The sequence below is a fragment of the Gigantopelta aegis genome, chromosome 14, assembly GCF_016097555.1.
Source record: "Gigantopelta aegis isolate Gae_Host chromosome 14, Gae_host_genome, whole genome shotgun sequence".
NCBI classification, from domain to species: domain Eukaryota; kingdom Metazoa; phylum Mollusca; class Gastropoda; order Neomphalida; family Peltospiridae; genus Gigantopelta; species Gigantopelta aegis.
The window spans coordinates 4,724,028-4,746,826 of record NC_054712.1 but is presented as its reverse complement, the minus strand read 5'-3'; the positions used below and the strand labels follow the sequence as shown (position 1 = coordinate 4,746,826).

General features: G+C 36.7%; 1 protein-coding gene across 2 annotated transcripts in view; it reads right to left on the bottom strand.

Moving 5' to 3' along the window:
- LOC121388326 (enhancer of mRNA-decapping protein 4-like) overlaps nucleotides 1-18,188 on the bottom strand; it is a 32,551-nt gene extending 14,363 nt beyond the window's left edge. The window contains exons 1-14 of one of the 2 annotated variants that reach the window (XM_041519623.1): nucleotides 17,915-18,188; nucleotides 14,048-14,084; nucleotides 13,082-13,171; nucleotides 11,213-11,315; nucleotides 10,526-10,631; nucleotides 9,766-9,949; nucleotides 8,424-8,586; nucleotides 7,582-7,686; nucleotides 6,760-6,869; nucleotides 4,821-4,904; nucleotides 4,011-4,106; nucleotides 3,100-3,196; nucleotides 2,134-2,305; nucleotides 1,454-1,553 (exon numbers count right to left, since the gene is read on the bottom strand). In XM_041519623.1, the coding sequence (XP_041375557.1) occupies nucleotides 1,454-1,553; nucleotides 2,134-2,305; nucleotides 3,100-3,196; nucleotides 4,011-4,106; nucleotides 4,821-4,904; nucleotides 6,760-6,869; nucleotides 7,582-7,686; nucleotides 8,424-8,586; nucleotides 9,766-9,949; nucleotides 10,526-10,631; nucleotides 11,213-11,315; nucleotides 13,082-13,171; nucleotides 14,048-14,084; nucleotides 17,915-18,029 (1,562 nt within the window). In that variant the 5' untranslated portion in view covers nucleotides 18,030-18,188. Of the gene's footprint in view, nucleotides 1-1,453; nucleotides 1,554-2,133; nucleotides 2,306-3,099; nucleotides 3,197-4,010; nucleotides 4,107-4,820; nucleotides 4,905-6,759; nucleotides 6,870-7,581; nucleotides 7,687-8,423; nucleotides 8,587-9,765; nucleotides 9,950-10,525; nucleotides 10,632-11,212; nucleotides 11,316-13,081; nucleotides 13,172-14,047; nucleotides 14,085-17,339; nucleotides 17,386-17,914 lie in introns of those variants that run through there. The other variant, XM_041519624.1, reaches the window with a different exon arrangement.
- Between the last annotated feature and the right edge of the window lie 4,611 nt (nucleotides 18,189-22,799).

Here is a 22,799-nt window from a genome sequence, read left to right as displayed (position 1 = left end):
AGTTTACATGTATCTGGATCTACTTTACAAGCTGTGATCATGAGTCAGTTTATGTGTATGTGGACCTACTTTACAAGCTGTGACCATGGAGTCAGTTTACGTGTATGTGGACCTACTTTACAAGCTGTGATCATGGTGTATGTGGACCTACTTTAAAAGCTGTGACCATGGAGTCAGTTCACGTGTATGTGGACCTACTTTAAAAGCTGTGACCATGGAGTCAGTTCACGTGTATGTGGACCTACTTTACAAGCTGTGACCATGGAGTCAGTTCATGTGTATGTGGACCTACTTTACAAGCTGTGACCATGGAGTCAGTTCACGTGTATGTGGATCTACTTTACAAGCTGTGATCATGAGTCAGTTCACGTGTATCTGGATCTACTTTACAAGCTGTGACCATGGAGTCAGTTCACGTGTATCTGGATCTACTTTACAAGCTGTGACCATGGAGTCAGTTCACGTGTATCTGGACCTACTTTACAAGCTGTGATCATGGAGTCAGTTCACGTGTATCTGGATCTACTTTACAAGCTGTGATCAAGGAGTCAGTTTACGTGTATGTGGACCTACTTTACAAGCTGTGATCATGGAGTCAGTTTACGTGTATGTGGACCTACTTTACAAGCTGTGACCATGGAGTCAGTTTACGTGTATGTGGACCTACTTTACAAGCTGTGATCATGGTGTATGTGGACCTACTTTAAAAGCTGTGACCATGGAGTCAGTTCACGTGTATGTGGACCTACTTTAAAAGCTGTGACCATGGAGTCAGTTTACGTGTATGTGGACCTACTTTACAAGCTGTGACCATGGAGTCAGTTTACGTGTATGTGGACCTACTTTACAAGCTGTGACCATGGAGTCAGTTCACGTGTATGTGGACCTACTTTACAAGCTGTGACCATGGAGTCAGTTCACGTGTATGTGGACCTACTTTACAAGCTGTGATCATAGAGTCAGTTTACATGTATGTGGACCTACTTTACAAGCTGTGACCATGGAGTCAGTTCACGTGTATGTGGACCTACTTTACAAGCTGTGATCATAGAGTCAGTTTACGTGTATCTGGATCTACTTTACAAGCTGTGATCATGGAGTCAGTTTACATGTATGTGGACCTACTTTACAAGCTGTGATCATGGAGTCAGTTTACGTGTATCTGGATCTACTTTACAAGCTGTGATCATGAGTCAGTTTACATGTATGTGGACCTACTTTACAAGCTGTGATCATAGAGTCAGTTTACGTGTATGTGGACCTACTTTAAAAGCTGTGATCATGGAGTCAGTTTACGTGTATGTGGACCTACTTTAAAAGCTGTGACCATGGAGTCAGTTCACGTGTATGTGGACCTACTTTACAAGCTGTGATCATGGAGTCAGTTTACGTGTATGTGGACCTACTTTACAAGCTATGATCATGGAGTCAGTTTACGTGTATGTGGACCTACTTCGGGTGGATGGAGTAGATCTTCATCTGGACACCTGTCGTGGTCTCGTCCAACCGCGGACCTCGCCCATCGTCCTCCTCGTCTCTCCCATCAAGATCTCCTGCAGACACACACAGACGAAGAAGTAAAAAGAATGACTGATTGACTGATTGAATGAATGATTGCTTGAATGAATGAATACTTTAAAGAGAATGTTTTTTTTTTTAACAATTTCACTAGAGTATATTAATATAGTAATAATTGGATGTCAAACATTTGGTAATTTTGACATATAGGTCTTAGAGACGAAAGCAGACACATTTTTCCATTAGTAGTAAGGGATCTTTTATATGTACAATCTCACACAGGACAGCACATACCACGACCTTTGATATAAGTCGTGGTGCAGGTTTAGTGCAAAGTTAAGATGTGTCCAACGACTAAAACTACATTTTAATTCAGTGTCTCTATAATAAAAGTGTTATGTTATAAACAACAATACTTCGATCCCATATATATTGCCTAAAACTGGCAAACACTAATGTTTGTCCTTATCAAAGACAACACTACCACGATTTAGATAATCAAACAATTTAGTCCATTTGCATTAACCACCTCCCCGCCCAACATTTTAACAAGACTCAACAGGCATGAAAAACAACCTTGGTTAATGTTTGTGACCAACTGATAAAATCTCTTACCTGTAGTAATGAGGTCCAAGTGAGAATCGTTGAGTGATTTTTTAAGTCTCTGTGATTTGGCACTCAGTATTGCAAAACACAGACATGGCTGAGCAAGCAGAAATTCCGATATTGAGCTGATGTGAGCGGCTGTGCCCGAATCATCCTGGTGAATTTGTAAAATATATAACACCTGTAGAAGGAAAAGAAAATTTGTTTAACAACACCTCAGCACATTTCATTTAGTGTCTAACATATGGTCATTTTGACATTTGATCCACAGAGCAGGCTTCTCAGAGAATTGAAAATTTGTTTAACAACACCTCAGCACATTTCATTTAGTGTCTAACATATGGTAATTTTGACATTTGATCCACAGAGCAGGCTTCTCAGAGAATTGAAAATGTGTTTAACACCACCTCAGCACATTTCATTTAGTGTCTAACATATGGTCATTTTGACATTTGATCCACAGAGCAGGCTTCTCAGAGAATTGAAAATTTGTTTAACACCACCTCAGCACATTTCATTTAGTGTCTAACATATGGTCATTTTGACATTTGATCCACAGAGCAGGCTTCTCAGAGAATTGAAAATTTGTTTAACACCACCTCAGCACATTTCATTTAGTGTCTAACATATGGTCATTTTGACATTTGATCCACAGAGCAGGCTTCTCAGAGAATTGAAAATTTGTTTAACACCACCTCAGCACATTTCATTTAGTGTCTAACATATGGTCATTTTGACATTTGATCCACAGAGCAGGCTTCTCAGAGAATTGAAAATCGGCGTAATCTATTTATGGGTTATGCTAGAACAAATTCTAGTGACCCATTTCGTTTTGGTCATATATTCAATGCACGAACTCTAAAATCTGTCATAAGAGAATTATTATTTATACTGAAATGTCTAAATGAAGAAATTATATTTTCTCGATGTGACGAACTAAACAGTTTACTAGGCAATCTAATCAGAAGATGATACCATTCTGTTCTTGTCTGCCAGCACCAGGTATTTAGCACTGAGATCCAAGCCAGCCTTCAGAGTGAGATCGAACTGAACGTCCGGTGTCGTATCAAACCTGTACATAATAATAAAAAAAACAATTGTTCAAAACAGACATTTTTTAGTGGGTTTTTGTTAACGACAGCAGTATATCAGCTATTGAATATCAAACATTTGTTTATTTTGACCTAATCTTCAGAGGAAATCTGCTGTGTTCTTACACTTGAAAAAAATATAAAATTGAAGGACATTTTTTTATTTTTCCAGGACATGAAATGTTAATCAATGAATGTTTTTGTAATTGTTGTCTGAATTTATACAGGTTATGAAAACAACAAAACTAAAGATGCAAAAATTTGTTCTAAATAAATAAAACCCACCACATTTTTGGCATAAATTTCCAGAACACAATAAAATTTAATGCTTTCTCCAGGACATTGCAGGCCTGAATTTTAAAATAATAAAATTCAAGGACATTCCAGGATGTCCAGGATGCATAAGAAGCCTGTATATGCATTTTTCACAAATAGGACAGCACAGGTCAGAGGGGTGGAAGATGGGACTGCCTGTGCTTGGCAAGTGCAAGAGTACAAGCAGCCCGACCAGGGTCAGTAGCGGGTAAGGGTATTTGTGGAGCTATTGAATTTTTAAAATGTCCTATACGGCAATTTCAGCTCAACATTAAATATCTTCACCCATTTGTAACATGTATTTTGATATCTATTAATGAATTTACTTGCATATTAAGTCAGCAGACGATTATGAACTATTTTTACTTTTATTTTAACCCACCACCAGAATTAACTGTAATTACACAGGTATACTAAAAAACAACATTACACACATAACATGGTGATGGCTAAAGGAAGCTCCAACACAGGTGTGCATACCTTAATGTCTGTAGACAGTTCCACGACTCACAGCTCCACACCTTGAGTTCCTGGTTGTTACACGCTCCTGTCACAGCGTACTTCCAGAACTGGGCACTGAAATCAAGACACTTGCATGTTAACATTCTAGCAAGGACAGACAGGAGATTGACTCTCCACAGAGGTTACTGTGAAAGAACAGACAGGATGTGGGGTTTTGGAAGGAAAGAAATGTTTTATTTAATGATGCTCTCAACACATTTCATTTACCGTTATTCACAACATATCTGCAGAGAGACAAAGAACTATTTACTACATGCATTGTTGTTATTATTTTTTATTAACATACAGGTGTTTTCTAGCCTATATTTTACATAAAATAGGCCTAAATGGGCTATTCTATAATATATAAAATTACTGCACTGATTAGCATAGTATGTGTAAAACTGAAACACTTTCCACTGAGATTCTCGTACAACAGACAGGACTTGGGTTTAGTTAAAGACTGAAACACTTACTCTCCGCTGAGATTCTCGTACAACAGACAGGACTTGGGTTTAGTTAAAGACAAACACTTACTCTCCGCTGAGATTCTCATACAACAGACAGGACTTGGGTTTAGTTAAAGACTGAAACACTTACTCTCCGCTGAGATTCTCGTACAACAGACAGGACTTGGGTTTAGTTAAAGACTGAAACACTTACTCTCCACTGAGATTCTCGTACAACAGACAGGACTTGGGTTTAGTTAAAGACTGAAACACTTACTCTCCACTGAGATTCTCATACAACAGACAGGACTTGGGTTTAGTTAAAGACTGAAACACTTACTCTCCACTCAGATTCTTGTGGTCATCTAGGAAGAATAAACATGACATGGGTTTTCCGTCATGAGGTTTCCACTGATGCAGACATCTGAAATGACAAACAAAATTGTTAATTTTTGTGTACCTCAACACAACTTTCACCATGCAGATATAGTATATATTAAATTGATAAAAGAAACACTGAATACAAAATAAAAGTAAAGTGAGTCGTTTTAGGCAGTGATGTAAAATAAAACACTGAAATGCGGAGACGGTGATATTTTAAAAAGATATTGGAAACACTGCAAATTCCCTCAGTTTCACAATATTGCAAAATCGGTTAAGAAATAGTCAGTAGAGTTGTGATGTGTGTTACATACATACCCAAAACACCAAATCACTTTGACAACTCACTATATCTCTACGAACGTTCACAAAACCACAATGGCAGTTACATATACATAGTACATGGCAACTGCAATATACAGTAATGAAAATGTGAAGAACTCGGCAAGACACAAATGTCTTTTATAGGCAAGCCTTTGATATACTAATTGTGAATACCCTGTGAAAGTGAAAGAATACAATGGACTGAGACAAGGGGCTCTAACCATGTGACCCACCACTCTAACAGGACCAGTGAAGGATGGCCCACCCGCCCGCCACTCTAACAGGACCAGTGAAGGATGGCCCACCCGCCCGCCACTCTAACAGGACCAGTGAAGGATGGCCCACCCGCCCGCCACTCTAACAGGACCAGTGAAGGATGGCCCACCCGCCAGCCACTCTAACAGGACCAGTGAAGGATGGCCCACCCGCCCGCCACTCTAACAGGACCAGTGAAGGATGGCCCACCCGTCTGCCACTCTAACAGGACCAGTGAAGGATGGCCCACCCGTCTGCCACTCTAACAGGACCAGTGAAGGATGGCCCACCCGCCCGACACTCTAACAGGACCAGTGAAGGATGGCCCGCCCGCCACTCTAACAGGACCAGTGAAGGATGGCCCGCCCGCCACTCTAACAGGACCAGTGAAGGATGGCCCACCCGCCCGCCACTCTAACAGGACCAGTGAAGGATGGCCCACCCGCCCGCCACTCTAACAGGACCAGTGAAGGATGGCCCGCCTGCCCCTCACTCTAACAGGACCAGTGAAGGATGGCCCGCCCGCCCGCCACTCTAACAGGACCAGTGAAGGATGGCCCGCCCACCACTCTAACAGGACCAGTGAAGGATGGCCCGCCCGCCCGCCACACTAACGGGACCAGTGAAGGATGGCCCGCCCGCCCGCCACTCTAACAGGACCAGTGAAGGATGGCCCGCCCGCCCACCACTCTACCAGGACCAGTGAAGGATGGCCCGCCCGTCCGCCACTCTAACAGGACCAGTGAAGGATGGCCCACCCGCCTGCCACTCTAACAGGACCAGTGAAGGATGGCCCGCCCACCACTCTAACGGGACCAGTGAAGGATGGCCCGCCACGCTAACGGGACCAGTGAAGGATGGCCCACCTGCCTGCCACTGTAACGGGTCCAGTGAAAGATGGCCCTCCCACCCGCCACTCTAACAGGACCAGTGAAGGATGGCCCGCCCGCCACTCTAACGGGACCAGTGAAGGATGGCCCGCCCGCCCGCCACTCTAACGGGACCAGTGAAGGATGGCCCACCCGCCACTCTACCAGAACCAATGAAGGATGGCCCGCCCGTCCGCCACTCTACCAGGACCAGTGAAGGATGGCCCACCCGCCCGCCACTCTTAACAGGACCAGTGAAGGATGGCCCGCCCGTCTGCCACTCTAACAGGACCAGTGAAGGATGGCCCACCCGCCCGCCACTCTTAACAGGACCAGTGAAGGATGGCCCGCCCGCCCATCACTCTAACAGGACCAGTGAAGGATGGCCCGCCCACCCACCACACTAACAGGACCAGTGAAGGATGGTCCGCCTGCCCACCCACCAGTTACCTCGGAGATCTGGTCTCCTGCATGTAGACCTGGAAGAACTTGACTTCTCCATCCAGACTAGCGGTCGCTAGCGCAGTCCCATCAGGGGAGAATGCTGCATCGACAATTGCCTGAAATGAGATCCAGTGTTGACACAGACTCTTATTTATTACCCATAATCGATTTTAATTTAATCACTGAACTAGTAACTGACTAACGTTCCAAAAACGTCATAGTATCCGATATTGTTATTGCTAGTTATTTTTCGCCAATCATTAATTATTCAGTTGACCAAACAATGATGCCACAAGAGACATCTGCACGTAAGAGACCAGAATTGATAACAATAAATTATAATATGCCTACTTACAAAACTGAATATATAGAGATCTTGTGTCTCCTACTGATTTTATGAAACGAGTGTCAAGATTATTGTATTACCCGAGCAAGATCGAGAGCAATACATGAATATTGACAAAAGTTTCATAAAATCATTACAATTCACACAAAAGTGTAATAATTTCTTTATTATCCACATTATCCAAAATATTATTTTCATGAACAACAAGCTAGGACCATGTCAAAATGTTTCAAATGTATCTAAAAAGAGACGATGAAACGTCATTTTTCGAAATGATGTCATTTTATTAAGTGTCTACACTGAGGAAGCCGCATTAGGTTATGACATCGCTTCACAAAATTACGTCATTCGTTGTGCACGTGAAATCATCACGACACATGTGTGTCATACTGGTCATATTTCCCTGAATATCTTGAACTATGTGGATAATAAATTATAATATTTTATTTCTTAAGACTACATGTCCAAATGAAGTGTCATACCTTAGTGTGGCTGGAAATACAGATGACGCCATTGTCAACATTCTCCAAAAGAAGAGGCCCACTGCCGTATTCCTTCGTTACCATGTCAACACTCCAGATCTCGGCCTAAAAAAAACAACACACGTTATTTCACCAATAATGAATATCAAGTTAGATGTACATTCTACGCCATTCAAACCCACCCACGCACACAATCTACCCATTCTTGGTGTTATGATGACAATCACTATATCATCATAACCATCAAATTAATTGTTGAATTACTTATAACTTTCTGAAATTAATCAAAACATTCTTTCTGACAGTTACCATTATGTAATAGGCTCTTGTAACAAACACCACGAAATTAAACTGAAAAACCATTCATCTGTCAATGAATAAAGAAATATAAGTCAGCCATTTGCAATACAGAACCAGAATAATATTTCTAAAATGATGTGAAAAACATAATAACCATCCGTAAACACATATTGCTTGTGTCACAAGCATGCAAAGATATCCGACAATTAATAACACAACAAACATTATTCTGACAACACGTCTTCTAGCCACAAGTTCACCTGTTCGTTATGCATCACAAAGAAGAATGCAGAGATATCTGACAGTTAGTAATATAACAGACAATATGTTGACGACACCTCTTTCTAACCACATGTTCACTGTGTGTGACAAAGAATGTAGAAATATCTGACAGTTAGTAATATAACAGACAATATGTTAAGACATCTCTTTTTAGCCACATGTTCACCTGTTCATTATGCGTAAAAAAGAATGTAGAGATATCTGACAATTAGTAATATAACAGACAATATGCTGACACCTCTTTCTAGCCACATGTTCACCTGTTCATTGTGCGTGACAACGAAAACCCGCGAGGCATCTTGTGTGGAGACGTCGGTCATGGACTCGTCGCAGTCCTCCGGGATGTACGGACACCAGATGATGCGATGGTACTCCGATGGCAGACTGTTGCTTGGCCGCTTCACGTGCAGCACCACAGAGCTTCTTGGCAGGTTAAGAGAAAACAATCACAGACACAACGGTGTGCTAGGCCGGTCCGGTCATCACATATTTTTTTCGCCAAATCAAGTATTTAAACTTCAAAACTAGCAAAACCCCCGTTATTTTGTAATAAATAACAATTATTACATGAAATTTATTAGCCCTGTGATTTCCTACTCTCCGACTGTTGTTGTATTCACTACTTTAAAAAAAGAAAAGAAAAAGACTTATGGTAATACACATTGAATATTTATTTTTGAAAAAGAAGAAAAAAGAATGCTGCTCTTTGTGCTGGTGTGTTGTTAAACATTCATTCATTCATTCATTCATTCTTTATGAATGATTATAATCCCTCCCTACCCCCCCTACATTTTAAAGGGACATTCCCGAGTTTGCTGTAATTTTTAAGATGTTATTGATTAACAGACTTTTTAACGATTGTAATTACATATCAAATATATTTTTCTGCATACAATATTAGTGGCTGTATATTAAACGTGTTTTTGGTCGTTTAAAATTTGTACTAAGTTAAATTTCATTTTATGTCCTAAAATGTGTTTTTTTGTACGTACGAAATTATTTGACAACAAATTTTGAGACAACCTGAAACACATTGAATATACAGACACTGATATTCTAAACAAGAAAATTTATTTAATATGTAAGTTTAATCGTAGAAATATTTGATTAGTCTGAACATCTTACAATGCAGCAAACTCAGGAATGTCCCTTCAAAGTGATGCGCAATTAACATCCAACAAATTATTTCACTTTACAACATCTCACTGGTCTAGCCTTAGCAATGTAAGTTTATTCATTTCTACATGAATGTAAAAATATCATCCGTGAACATCACATCTAGTCATGTGGCACTCATAGGGATGTGGAAAACCAGTTTCCCATTGAGGGTGTTCTCCCACATCCCACCCCTTAGATCAGGGCTCACCCTGTACATTGCCAAATTAGCCAATAGCTAATTTTTATACAAAATGGCTACAAAACTCAGACTTTGGCTAATAAAATATTCCTCAAATTAACCACATTTTAATGATTTTCAAAGAGATACTCTACATTTATGAAAATTGGCTAAACCAAAATTTGTTCCAGTGTCAGCCCTGCTTAGACCCAGTTACGTTCTGAACATAATGTATCCATCGTATCGCACTAGCATGTCAAGGATACATGATCTTACTGTTTTTCTCCGCCAGGTCATAAACAAAAACGTTTCCCATTTCATCGACAGCAGCCAACAAAATCTCATCAGTGTGTGCAAACGCCACGTCAACGACGACACCGTCAAAATACTTTAAAAGAATTCGGTCAGCGTTTTTTCGGTGTAACACTCGCACCACTCCATTTACCTTTCCTAAATCAAAAATTGTAAAATATTAATAAACATTTCAAAATACTGTGAAAATACAATTCAATTTCAATTACGTAAAAGGTGATAGATCAAAATCCATTATTTATATTTATTTAATTTGCAAATATGTATTGTTCTAAATAAAAATAATAACAAAAAACAAAACATACACAACTAAAAAAAATTATAGCATAGCAGCAGAGCCAAAACGTCTTCTAATTTTTTAGCTAGTCCAACATAGGTTGAGATGCATCAAAATGTTCATCTTGGGGAAACAACTGTTAACATTGTGGCAAATTAATGTGAGCTGAGAAATTTGGACCAGTTGCTGTCAATTAGGCTATTCCTAACAAATATTTAGATACATTTTCCAATAAACAAGATAGTACATACCATGACCTTTGATATACCAACTATGAGGTACTGACCTACCCACATCCCTGCATCACCTTGTCAAATGCTAAGTGAATTGGTGCGGTAAGATCGAATGCTGTCAGTATACAATTGTGTTTTAATTATCTCAAAGATGAAAGGCACAACAAAACATAAGACAGTTAAGTAACAAAGAATATGTCTTACCCTTCAAAACGTAAGCAACATACTGGTTGTCCCTGTGTACAGCTATGAGGTTTCCAAAATAATACTTCGACTCCCAGTCATAATTCACCACAGGAGTTATCTTCACCTTAAAGTAAAAAATCTAATTGGCAAAAGACCTCCTAATTTGTTTTAAAACAATGGGAATTAAAACTAAGGATCACTAGGTAATAAAATGTGAATACATTTTTCTTGTTGATCAAAGGTCTAGGAAAAATATTTGTTGGCAAGACTTAAAAAAAAGTGTGTTATTAAAGTGACAGACTAGTTTCTAAACACTACGACATATTTTTCACTATTGTCATTGTTGATAAATTAAGTTAGAAATACAGTACTTACATTTTATTACTTAGAATTTTAATTTCAGTACACCTTAAGTGGTTCTGGTCATTCAGGATTTTGCAATACCCCAAAATGCATTTTTCATAATTCTAAAAATGCACATTCGTCTGAGAAGTAATGGTTATGGAGACAAGTTCTTGTTAATTTTGGATGGTATTTCCCCATTTAAACATCACAAACTTTAGCTTCTCTCTGTTATCACCATATCCAAATGTGTTACAGATTTGTAGATTAAAAAAACTTAGTGTCCATTTTCACGGGCTGAAACTAGGGTGTGGGCCTTTAAAGACATACATTTAGATATTCTTTCACTTCTCTGTTCAATACCTTGTTACTTCCAGCATCCCCACCCGGTGAGCCGCCCAGAATGACTTCGACATCTCGTCCATACACGCTGAAACTGTTCTGATCGTCATTGCCTTGAAGTAGACTGCAATCAAATCACAAAAAGCCATGCTTCATACACTTTGCTATAAACCAAATTCTACGACTTCAACATAACACTAGTATAACAATGTCTTAATGCAAATTGCCTCTTTTCATGGGTTATTCAGAGCTGCCAACCCCTCACCACAAGTGAGAGTAGCATTCATGACAAGCTGAGCGTAGCAAATGATATTTGAGTGTAGCATGGCCGAATGTCATAAACAGCAGCAAAAAACCCCACCAAATAACTACGTCATAGTAACCGCAAAAGACTGGGTCATGCTATTTTTAGCATAGATAACGCTTGTCATTGGATAAGGGCTACGGACATACCCGAAATGTAACGAATGTTGTCAAAATTCAAATTACTCTATTCCTAACTGGCATACGTTCACATGAAATTTTCTATATTCATGGCATGCAAGAATAACACATCTAAAGAACAGTTCTTTGAAGGTGTTATAGTAGGCAACACTGGGGTCGGCCTACAGTAAAACTACATGTCTGTTATTGAATACATCTAACTAGAACTGTTTAACAATGGTTCTTAAGCCGCAAATTATATTTTTATATGTTGGAATAAAAAAATAAAAAAAAAGCCATAGAAATGAGGAATTCTGTTTTTAGTTACTGTATTCCAAGATTACGTTCAATTTTTAGTATAACTACCAGAAATCGCCCGCTTTTCAACTGTACTCTATAGACCTATAATTTGTGATAAAGATGAAATGTACTGCCAAATAAAACATAATTCGTTAGTAGAAACTTTGGCCAAATACACTAATCATCCAGTTATATTTATCGGTTGCAAAACTTATTACTGGTTTTCATTAGTGTATAATACTGGATTTTTTTCAACTGAGTGTAGCAATTTGGGCATGAGTGTAACAAACCTCGACTAAGCGTAGTAAACTACACCCAAAGCATAGTAGTTGGCAGCTGTGGTTATTTTAAATGAGGAAAAAATAATGTTCAATAATTTTTCATTTTTCAAACTTCAATGATTCTTCAGGCCTGAAAAATGATATTTGCTAATTCCATCACTTTCCAGGATTTCATGAAATGTTACTTTTTAGCTTTTTGTATTGTAATCAGTTAAAAAAAAAATTTTTTTAATCACAATAAAGACAAAAATGTGTGCTTTTATACTGTAAACTAAGACAGATTTAGGTGTTATTTGCCAAATATGAATTGATGAATAAACTTCTTAATAAATTACTTCAAAAACAAACGTACATATATCTTGAGTAATAATCAAGAGCACCAATTTTATTGCATTCCGTTTTGTTAGGTCACACATAACAAGGCAGAATTTGTAATTAGCTTACCTTAAAAAAACCTCTAAGTCTCAAGCGTCAGGTTAGCAGATTTGTTTAACTATGAGACAAGCACATATCAGATGGGACAAACACAAATGATTCACTTGTTCTACAGGGCATTATAAAATTGTTTCTGTCTGAGCACACAGGTTTGCAGGACTAGAACGTGAGAATTTGTTAACCTTCAGAATTTGTTAAAAAAAAAAATTGTGGTAGGTAAAATGTCTCACCTGTGGCAATTGTGAGACTACGGCAAAACTATTACAACAAATATACATAACTTAAAAAGCAAAAATGATTCCCTCAACCGACGGCAATAATATTTATCCTGTGTCAAAAATAATGACATCGGCAAAGCCTCTGATCTATGGCAATTCCCGTCCAACTACAGCAATACTGTTGGGGCCATCGTTAAGTTCAAGACCCGTGTTTACGAACAAAACAAACTCACATTTTCTGCAGAGGAGCTGAACTGTACATTGTTCTCATGAGCTGAGTCATTGTTTGTCCATGAGATCCTTCCCCGGAAACCTGTCCATCACTGTAGAAGAAAACAATAAATATTAACAATTTTGTTGTCTCGAGTATGCCGTCGATTGTTTCCAACTAACAAGTGTCTTTTTATGGACTAGAATTACATTTTAAATACATTTTCATCTTTAGATTCTGTATATATACAAGGTGTTTTCAGCCATCTTAATCAAATTACAGCTGCTCAGTTTAAACGAGAAAACATTAATGATAAACTATTTTAATTTTCCAGGTATTTCAATGACCCAAGCTATATATGGCATTATATAAAGATGGAAAATCAAATACAAAGGCAAAACATTCCATTGTTTTATTCAATGTACTTGAATCCTGTGTATTTTAGTCATTGCACGGCACTGTACAAGGAAGGAAATGTTTTATTTAATGATGCACTCAACACATTTTATTTACAGTTATATGGTGTCAGACATATGGTTAAGGATCACATAAGTATAGAGAGAGGAAACCCACTGTCACCACTTCATGGGATACTCTTTTCAATTAGAAGCAAGGGATCTTTTATATGCACCATCCCATAGACAGGATAGTACATACCACAGCCTTTGTTACACCAGTTGTGGAGCACTGGCTAGAACGAGAAATAGCCCAATGGGGCCACCAATAGGGATCAATCCTAAACCGACCACACATCAAGCGAGCACTTCACCACTGGGCTATGTCATCTTGTCATCTTCTTGCATGATTTTGGTGAAAGTGAAAGTTACATGCAATGTTTTCAAAACAAACGTTAGTGAAATATTAAACAATAAATATACAATTAAATTAATGCGACATCATTTATTGTTAAAGTTAATCTAGAGTTCTAAATACTAACTAGTATAAATTTAAAATGGTACATATATTTATGAAAAAGAAAAAGCATTACCCTCCTCCTGAGATGTCAACTCCAAAAGACATTGAACCTGAAAACAGAAAACAAAATACAGAACTTTTAAACAATAAGGGCTCCAAGCTGCCTTTAACTGGATTCAAACTTTGCACAAGTCTACCAATGACATCCCAACTCAGCTCACTGCTAAAGAGAGAAAAGGTAAGGTATATGACACCTCAGTAGTGCGTAAGGGCAATTCCATGGTATTTGGTCCATGGGTGTGGAAATTTCTAAATGATCTTTTAAACTAAGTTTTTATTATAGCTTAAGTTAACACCCTTAAGCACATACAAATATACTTTTCTTGCCAATTTACTTGTGTTTTATGGGTTTTAATGACGGTTTTATTTGAAAAAATTATTTAATCTGAAGTAAACTTCTTTTTGTAATAAATTCACATTTTAAATCATGCATATGTATTCATCTCCTTACACCCATAACAATGCTGTCTGGCGATTTGGCGTACTAAATCTGGCCAGGTAACTCCATTATTTATAACGCTCCAGTCAGTGCGCACCACGACTGGTACATCAAATGCTGTGGTATGTGCTATACCAGGGGACAATATTTTGAAATCTGAGGTAACTGGAAGTCGGATTCCTGTTTACGTTGAAACTTTTTCAACATATGTAAAATTACAGCCAATCAAATATTATGTCTACATATATTCCTTTAGAAATAAAATAGCAGCAGATAATTTAGCCTTCCCCAGCAGTCCGTGCACATTTCTTCAAAATATTTGGCTCGACTCTATACTGAATATTTACAACTGTTGCAATATAACATTGTTTACTGGCTTGCTGCGCATCAAAACACGACACATTTTCAACTGAAGTGTGCGTGAATACGTGGATGACAATCATGCACACTTTTATAACCATGGTGAGAACACATTGCATGGGCACAACATACAGAATTTCAGACATGGGTGCGTTGAGACAACCCATTTGTTGGGGTACATGTGTTTGCACAACTTTTACCATTTTGTTGTCGCCTATAACCAGAATTACCATTACTCACATTGAAATCCAAATGCTACTTAGGAAACCTCACTTCACGAAGGCCATAATTAGTGTGTTGGACGGATACCGTTAACATGTGTAGTACTAACAATATGAGCAGGGCTTCTAGATTATGGTAGCCCCACTACCATGGCTAGTGATATTCAGTGTTGGGCTAGTAAATAATTACTATAACTAGCCCGACGGCTAGTGGAAAAAAAAAACCCTTGTCAAATGCAGAATTTACATATTTTGTAAATATGAATATCAAGCCCCCTCTTTCCAACCCAATCTAAGGATTTTTAAGCTCAATCTCCCTCTTTAGGCGACATATCTGATTATTACTACTACCATATATCTTCGCTTGTAAGTCGATCTTGACTATAAGTCGAGTCCCTAATTTCAAGCCCTGAAAACGTATTTTTTTACTGACCCGTTTATAAGTCAACCCATGAAAAACAACTTATAAATATTGAAGTATTTCTTATTTTCAGCACATGAGAACAATAATGTACAATATTTGAACAAAAGAAAATTATTTTACAAACTTCGGTTTTCACATTTTGTACATATCGCAATATTCCAATCAAACTACATAGCATCAAAACAAAATATTCCTTTAGTTGATAGTGAAAGCTGTTTGACTGTTACTGTATGGCACTGTACAGCATGGTTTTGTGCACAGACAACAATTTTATTTATCAACACTTACAACAGATCACTACGATAAAACTGAAAGTATCATCAGTTAATCACGTTTTGCCGCCATATTAATATATATGAGGAAGAGTAACTCTAGAAAGTACACTGGTTTTTGTACCAAATGATGTGTGTCCCTGTTGCTCTAGTGAACTGCAGAGACCAGTATAAGCTAATTTAAGGGAAAGCCCATTAATATTCATGAATCTAATCATCGACAAAAGATTGTTTGAACAACGATTAATGCCAATGATCAGATTTCAAAATAAACTCTGGCAACAGGTAGTTAGTATTGTTTACATTTTTGCTATTAGTGATGGCCGTTATTTTAACTTCGTGGACTGCTGTCTTGGCATGCGAGTGAGATCGCACGCCTTTTCGCATAGCCCAAACCGGTCTAATGCACACAAAAAAGGTTATAAAAAACAAACCTGTCAAATTAACATATTTGAGTATAAATACAGGGCATAATTCAACAATAAAACTTGTAAAATAATCCCAAAAACGGTAATATTTTTTGGTGATTTTTTTTTACCCTCTTATAAGTTGACCCCCCATGTTACAAAATAATTTTTTGATGAAAAAAAATCAACTTATAGGCAAAGATATACGGTAGTTAAATTGTATTTATTTAAAGTAGGGCTAGTGAATATTTAACCATGGATAGTACATTTTTAAAATCACTGATCCCATGGCTAGTGGATTTTTATAAAATTCTAGAAGCCCTGATATGAGTGACCCTTCAATAATGACGCTCAGTATATTTCAGTCTTTTGTCACACATTACAATTTTTGTAACTTTTTCTGTGAAAATAAACTCAAGTTTATGTTACCTGAAGATCTGCAAATGACTGTGACATCAGATGCTGTTCCCAATGTAAACATTCTTTGCAGGAAGCTACTTGCATTTTTGTTTCAAAATGTTTAATTAAAAACGCCGGCTAGTTCCGAATGGGAGCGAATAATGGAGAAATGAAAAATAAGAGGTAATTTAATTTGATGTTACAGGAAGTGTAAATGTTATATTTATTTATGCAGTTCAACAATTATTGCTGTAAATGGATGTTTGAAAAAATAGAGAAAACAATCTACCTGAAAACTGAGCAAACATTTGTCATGCGCACAACTCATTTCCTAGTGACATGATAACACTTTGAATTATCAGGTACGGGTTATCATGGTTGCATGATAAAACTAAATATGCACCTGGGCCCATAATTTTGAAAGCTATCTTAGCACTCTGAAATTGTAAAACCATTGTAAGCTATGACATCATTATGGTATGCTCGACGTCATAGCCTACGATGGTTTTATTTCATAGTGCAAAGATGGCTTTTAAAATGCACTGATTGTGTTTGAAGAAAATCTTGTAATTAAAAAATATGGATTTCAAGTTATATTTATTGTGTACAAAGACAAAAGAAGGGTGCGAAGAGCGACTATAGTCATGGGTTTTAAATGTTTTGAAATTTCATGTACTTTTAGGAATATTATAAAAATATATCCATTAAAATTTTATGAATTTCGGAGATGCAACTTTACCCATCATACCCTATGGCAAACAACTTGAAAGTAAATATTAGTACCAAAATGTCTTGTTGGCAATCCTTGACACATTTGTGAGACCCTAGCCAGAGTACTCTGCCGTTTGAAAGCTAGACAGTTCTGTATATAGCAAAAACACAGAATGGCTGAATGTATTTAACCAGGACATTATTAAATGGGGGTTCTGTCAGGTTTGTAGTGTGCATTTGTGGTTAAGTCAAGTATTTGTTATCAGCGAACTAGAAAATGATCAATGTAATATTTAGCATCAATCATAGGATTGTTGTTGTATTAGAGCGAGAATCTTTGCCTACCATGTTTTCGCTAGATACATTTATCTAATTGCAGAGTGATCATAACCATCCAAATGTCCATCTAGCTCGAACTGCGGAGTACTTGGGCTAGTCACAGCAGGGAGACCCCCTCATTTTCTGTTAGTTATGACGTGTGATGTTACCCGATGCTATCACTGAATCAGTATCATCATCATGTCACATAAAAATGTTACAAATAAGCACGCACAACACTGACCGAGGTCCTGGACTCTTTGTGAGTGCTAATGTCATCGTGTTACTACTAACGAAGTTTATATATTTAATTATTGTGAAATATGCACCTGAACCCGACGACCTGTCGAGTTCATTCTGACTTTTCAAGGCTTTCAATTCTTTCAAGAGCCGACTTGTATCGGTGCTGTTAAATGAAGACGGAATACTATCTGGGTCATCCATATTGTTAAATTCTTCAGCTTTGATTTGACTCAAAATGTAGTATAACGGGATTTGATGTCGTTCTAAAAGCAAGCGACAAAAACCCAGCTAGCGGTAAATCTTCTAAACATAACCGGCTTAATGCGCCGCAAGTTCTCTCGTTTTTCCAAATATGGCGGTTTTCATCAAATCTCGCGAAATCGTTAGTATTTTACAAACAATTATAATATAATGTATACACATCTTTATATTATATTTAACATACACAATAAATGTCGATTCACTATCATTATAAATATATTTAGAAAAATTATATCGAAAATCCAAATTACAATCGGAATAACTCGGCATATTCCGTATTGCCACCAAAAGTGCACGTGTACTCATAATAAATGTAATAAAATTTAAAGGTACTATCTATCTCAACATTTCATAATGTTCAAAATTATTTTGTATATTTTTTGTTTTTAAATGTATTGACTATATCTTGAACTGTATCGTATCGTTCGGAAATGTTATACAGTGATATTTGTGAGGCACTTTCTACAAACCAATGGATAAGAGTTATTAAGTTTGCACTTTATTATTATTTTTTTTAATTGAAAACATTAAAATTGAACTGTAATATTGAATATTTCAGTGTTTATCTAAAATGTGGAGCAAGGACTCCAGGGGCCAGTCTATACACATTTTATAGGGAGATTTCTTAATTTTTGATGTTCTAATTAATGTTTTAAAAAGACATAGGTACAGAATAATATCCAGTGTTGGTTTCTGAATTGAAAACTAAAAATAATCATGGGGCAGAAGACGCCTAAACAAAAACCTCTATACTTCATGGTGTCATCAGTCCTGCTTGAATATCACAAAATAGTTCTTCAATCTGCTCCATAGTGCAGAGGGTGGGATCAATGTAGCCCAGTGATAAAGGGCTCAGTCTATGATCAATCCACATCGGTGGACCTATTGAGCTATTTCTCATTCCAGCCAGTGCACCACGAGTGGTGGATCCAGAAAATCCATTTAGGGTGGCCCCAATGACATGAGGCCAAATGCCACAAATGTTCTCGAAGGGATTTCTCTGATTCTCTAATGTAAAACTGCATATTTTAGGTGGTACTCGGGGGGCCCCCCTTAGATCTGCCACTGGCCATGATTGGTATATCAAAGGTCATGGTATGTGCTTTGCTACTAATGAAAAAATGTAACAGGTTTCCCCTCTAAGACTAAAAAAATGACTAAATGTTTAACATCCAATAGCTGATGATTAATAAATCAATGTTTTCTAGTGTTGTTAAACAAAACAAACTTTAACTTTAAAAATCAGGAAATAGCAGAGCTGTTTAGGCCAACAGACTTCTTATTTTAATGGTAATAAAAACACAACCAAGCAATTGTTGAATTAAGTGGGGTATATAAGCCTATGAAAAGGGGTCGAGGCACATCAACTCTCCCCCCAGTGTTGGAACAAAGCTTTCAAATTTCAGCAAAAATTGATGGAGACATTTGGGCAAAATATGCTGGCCTGAAAACTTTTCACCATGTATTTACATCTTTCCATTTACATGTTTTCGTTTCCAATAAAGACTATTTCAAGTTTGAAAAATAATATTGAAAATCCTACATTAAAATTGCTTTTTGAATTGCGACAGTTTGTATGTTTTTCTTTTGAATAGTGATGCAATTTAAAAAAAAAAAAAAATTGTGTAGAGTGCATAGCGATTTGTTTGGAACCCTACATAGTTGTTTGGTAGTAATGCAAATATGAATAAATGTTATCCAGATTCAAGCTTTTTTTTTTTAATTTGGGCAAAAATCAGCCATTCTCTCTCTCCCCACATGAGTGCAGTACGTCTATGAAGTGGGGTGGGATGTAGCTCAGTACACTCATTTGAATTTTGTTAACAACACCCCTAGAGCACATTGATGTCCAGTGGGTCCTGGGATCATTCCTTTTTGGTCGACTCATACCCCCACCAGTGCTCCATGACTGGTACACTGAAAGCTGTGGTATATGCCATCTTGCTAAATAGCTGTAGTGTAAAATGTGCTCAGGTGTCATTATAGAAATATTCTGAGGTGCTGAACTTATGACAGTTACTGTATTATTTACAGACTTAATTCTGAGGTGCTCAACTTAAAAAATGTTAGAAAAAACTGTACTAGATTAAGTACCAGAATTACAATATATTATGTAATATCCAATTGTCAGCTATTAAACAATTTTCTACTCTGCCATTAAATATTCTAGTGTGATAAACAAAATAACAGAGCCAAAACACTGATAAAATTTATTGTTTCTAGAACTCTGTTTAATATTGTAAACATGCTGAAAACATAAGTAACAATGATACATAAATTAATATCATTTAATCACATGTCGTTTCTGCAATATTGGCATGCATTTTACAAATACAACTCCAAAAAGAAAAGAAAAGAAATATATATCTATAAATATACTTTTCTAAAACCTAAAGAATTATAATTCATACAGACTATTAAAAAATGTACCATAAAAAGTCAAACACAGTTTGAAAGAGTGAATACATCTTAATGATGATTTGTTGTGTATTCAAAAATGTGTATTCAATTCTAAGTAATTGAACATCCCTCAACAAACCAATAAACAGCTTGATATTATAGTGGAAGGTGCACATGTGTCAGTTAAACATTTTAATTTTAAGAGCTTAATGCATTTCACACACCCATCCCCCACCCACCAATTTCTAAGAACTGCCACACTGGTCAGTTCCACATCATCCCCAAAGTTGACAAGGAGCCATTAAATGTCTGACTGTGTATAATGTAGTTGTATCCAGGAAAGAGGCCATTTAAGTCAGTTTGTTAGGTGGTGTTTTCCTCTCGTCAAATGCAGTTCTATAAAAAATCCTATAAAGTTAAAAGATGTATATAAAGTCAGACTTCGTTACAACCACCACGTCCGTTCTTTGATCATTTTGTTGTTATATCGAAATTGTCAGTCTTCGGCTATTGGACGTCAAAATTTTAGTAATTTTGACATATAGTATTAGAGAGGAAACCTGTTACATTTTCCCTATTCTGGAATGTCTGAAATCTACTCTAATTCCTTCCATTTGTCAAAGTACAAAACATTTCTATATGATTATTACTGAACTGCTAAAACCCTGATACAATAGAGATATTTAGGCAAAACTAAAAAAATTAAAACTGAAGCATTGTAGTTAACAGGTTTAAATAAGAAAGATAATAATGTACCGTAAGCAAGGGAAATATATGGGACAGCAAGAAATACTCATGGTTAAACCTGAAAAAAATAATTGTGTTTCCGGGAACATGCAGAAAAAATTAGGTAGGGTAGGTCGTCATTGATTTTTTTTTTTTTTTTAAACAACTACATTCACCCCTAAATGTCCTGATAAAATTTTATACACCATATGTACTATTTTCACCCACCGTACATATTAATTAAAAAATAATAATAAATAAAATAATAATAAAATAAAGAAAAAATACATTAAACAATAATTAGGGTTGGTACTTTTTTGTAGGTATGGTTGGGTTCCCAGAAACCACAATTTTAAAAAAAAAATTTAGGTTTTAAGGAAGGCAGGACATATATTACATAAAGATTATTATACGAGCTTTTGTGTAGTAATGATTTTACGAAACGAGTGTCAGGATTTTTGTATTGCCCGAGTGAGAGCGAGGGCAATACATAAATCCTGAAACGAGTTTCGTAAAATCAGTACGACACACATGCGAGTGTAATAATTTCTTTATTAACCATATTATTATTGTTAGACAAGGACCATCTCAAAATGTTTCAACCACAACTAGAAGGAAACGACGAAATGACATCATATTCCATATGCAAAGTCTGAGCTAGGACTGGAAAAAACAACGTGTGTTTCGTATGATTATTATTAACTCTGTTATGCTTAACCATGTGGATAATAAAACTGCCTATTGGTCAAAATGTGCAAATTATTAAAAAATCAAAATAAAAGTAAAACATGAAGTAAAATGGATATGGATTATTAAATTGGATTTTTCACATTTGTTCATCAATATGAGGACACACTGACCGATATGCAAAAATGTTCAATTATCTAAAGCCTAGATCACATTAGACAATGCAACTCAACTGGATGGTTGCATCACAAGTGACAACACGTTCACACTATACGACGACCATTGTCTGCGATTGAACATGTTCGGTCATGTCAAATGCTGTCAGGTCAACTAAAAAATCAATTGCAGTTGTGTCTCATTGTATAATGTGATCTAGGCTTAAGAGACAGTCTATCATAATTACATTCAATACATATCTAACACAAAGTTAGTACAAATAGAGAATGCATATACAGAACAGGCTTAATAATACATACTACAACATATTAGTACAGCTGATTATGTAGTACACATTTAATACATATCTTGAACATGTTTAACAAACATACACAGAACAGATCCAGAACATATCTAAAAGAAATATATATCTAGAACACGATTTAGTGCATACAAAACAGGTGTACCACAGGCCACAGAAAATTGTGCAAAGAATCATTTTGTTCATGCAAGACTGGTTTTACATAACCTATTTTTCATTCAAATTACTAAATTTACATGATTTACGTGGTGGTAACTGGTTAATTGATTTTTAATTTTTTTCTGGTGTTTGTTGTTTGTGTAAACCCATTTATGGGTCAATTCTCAGACATGTAATACATTTTATATAAGACATATTGAGTACACACACTAGTATACAGAACAGATACATTACACAGCAGAATAGCAAACTACATAGAA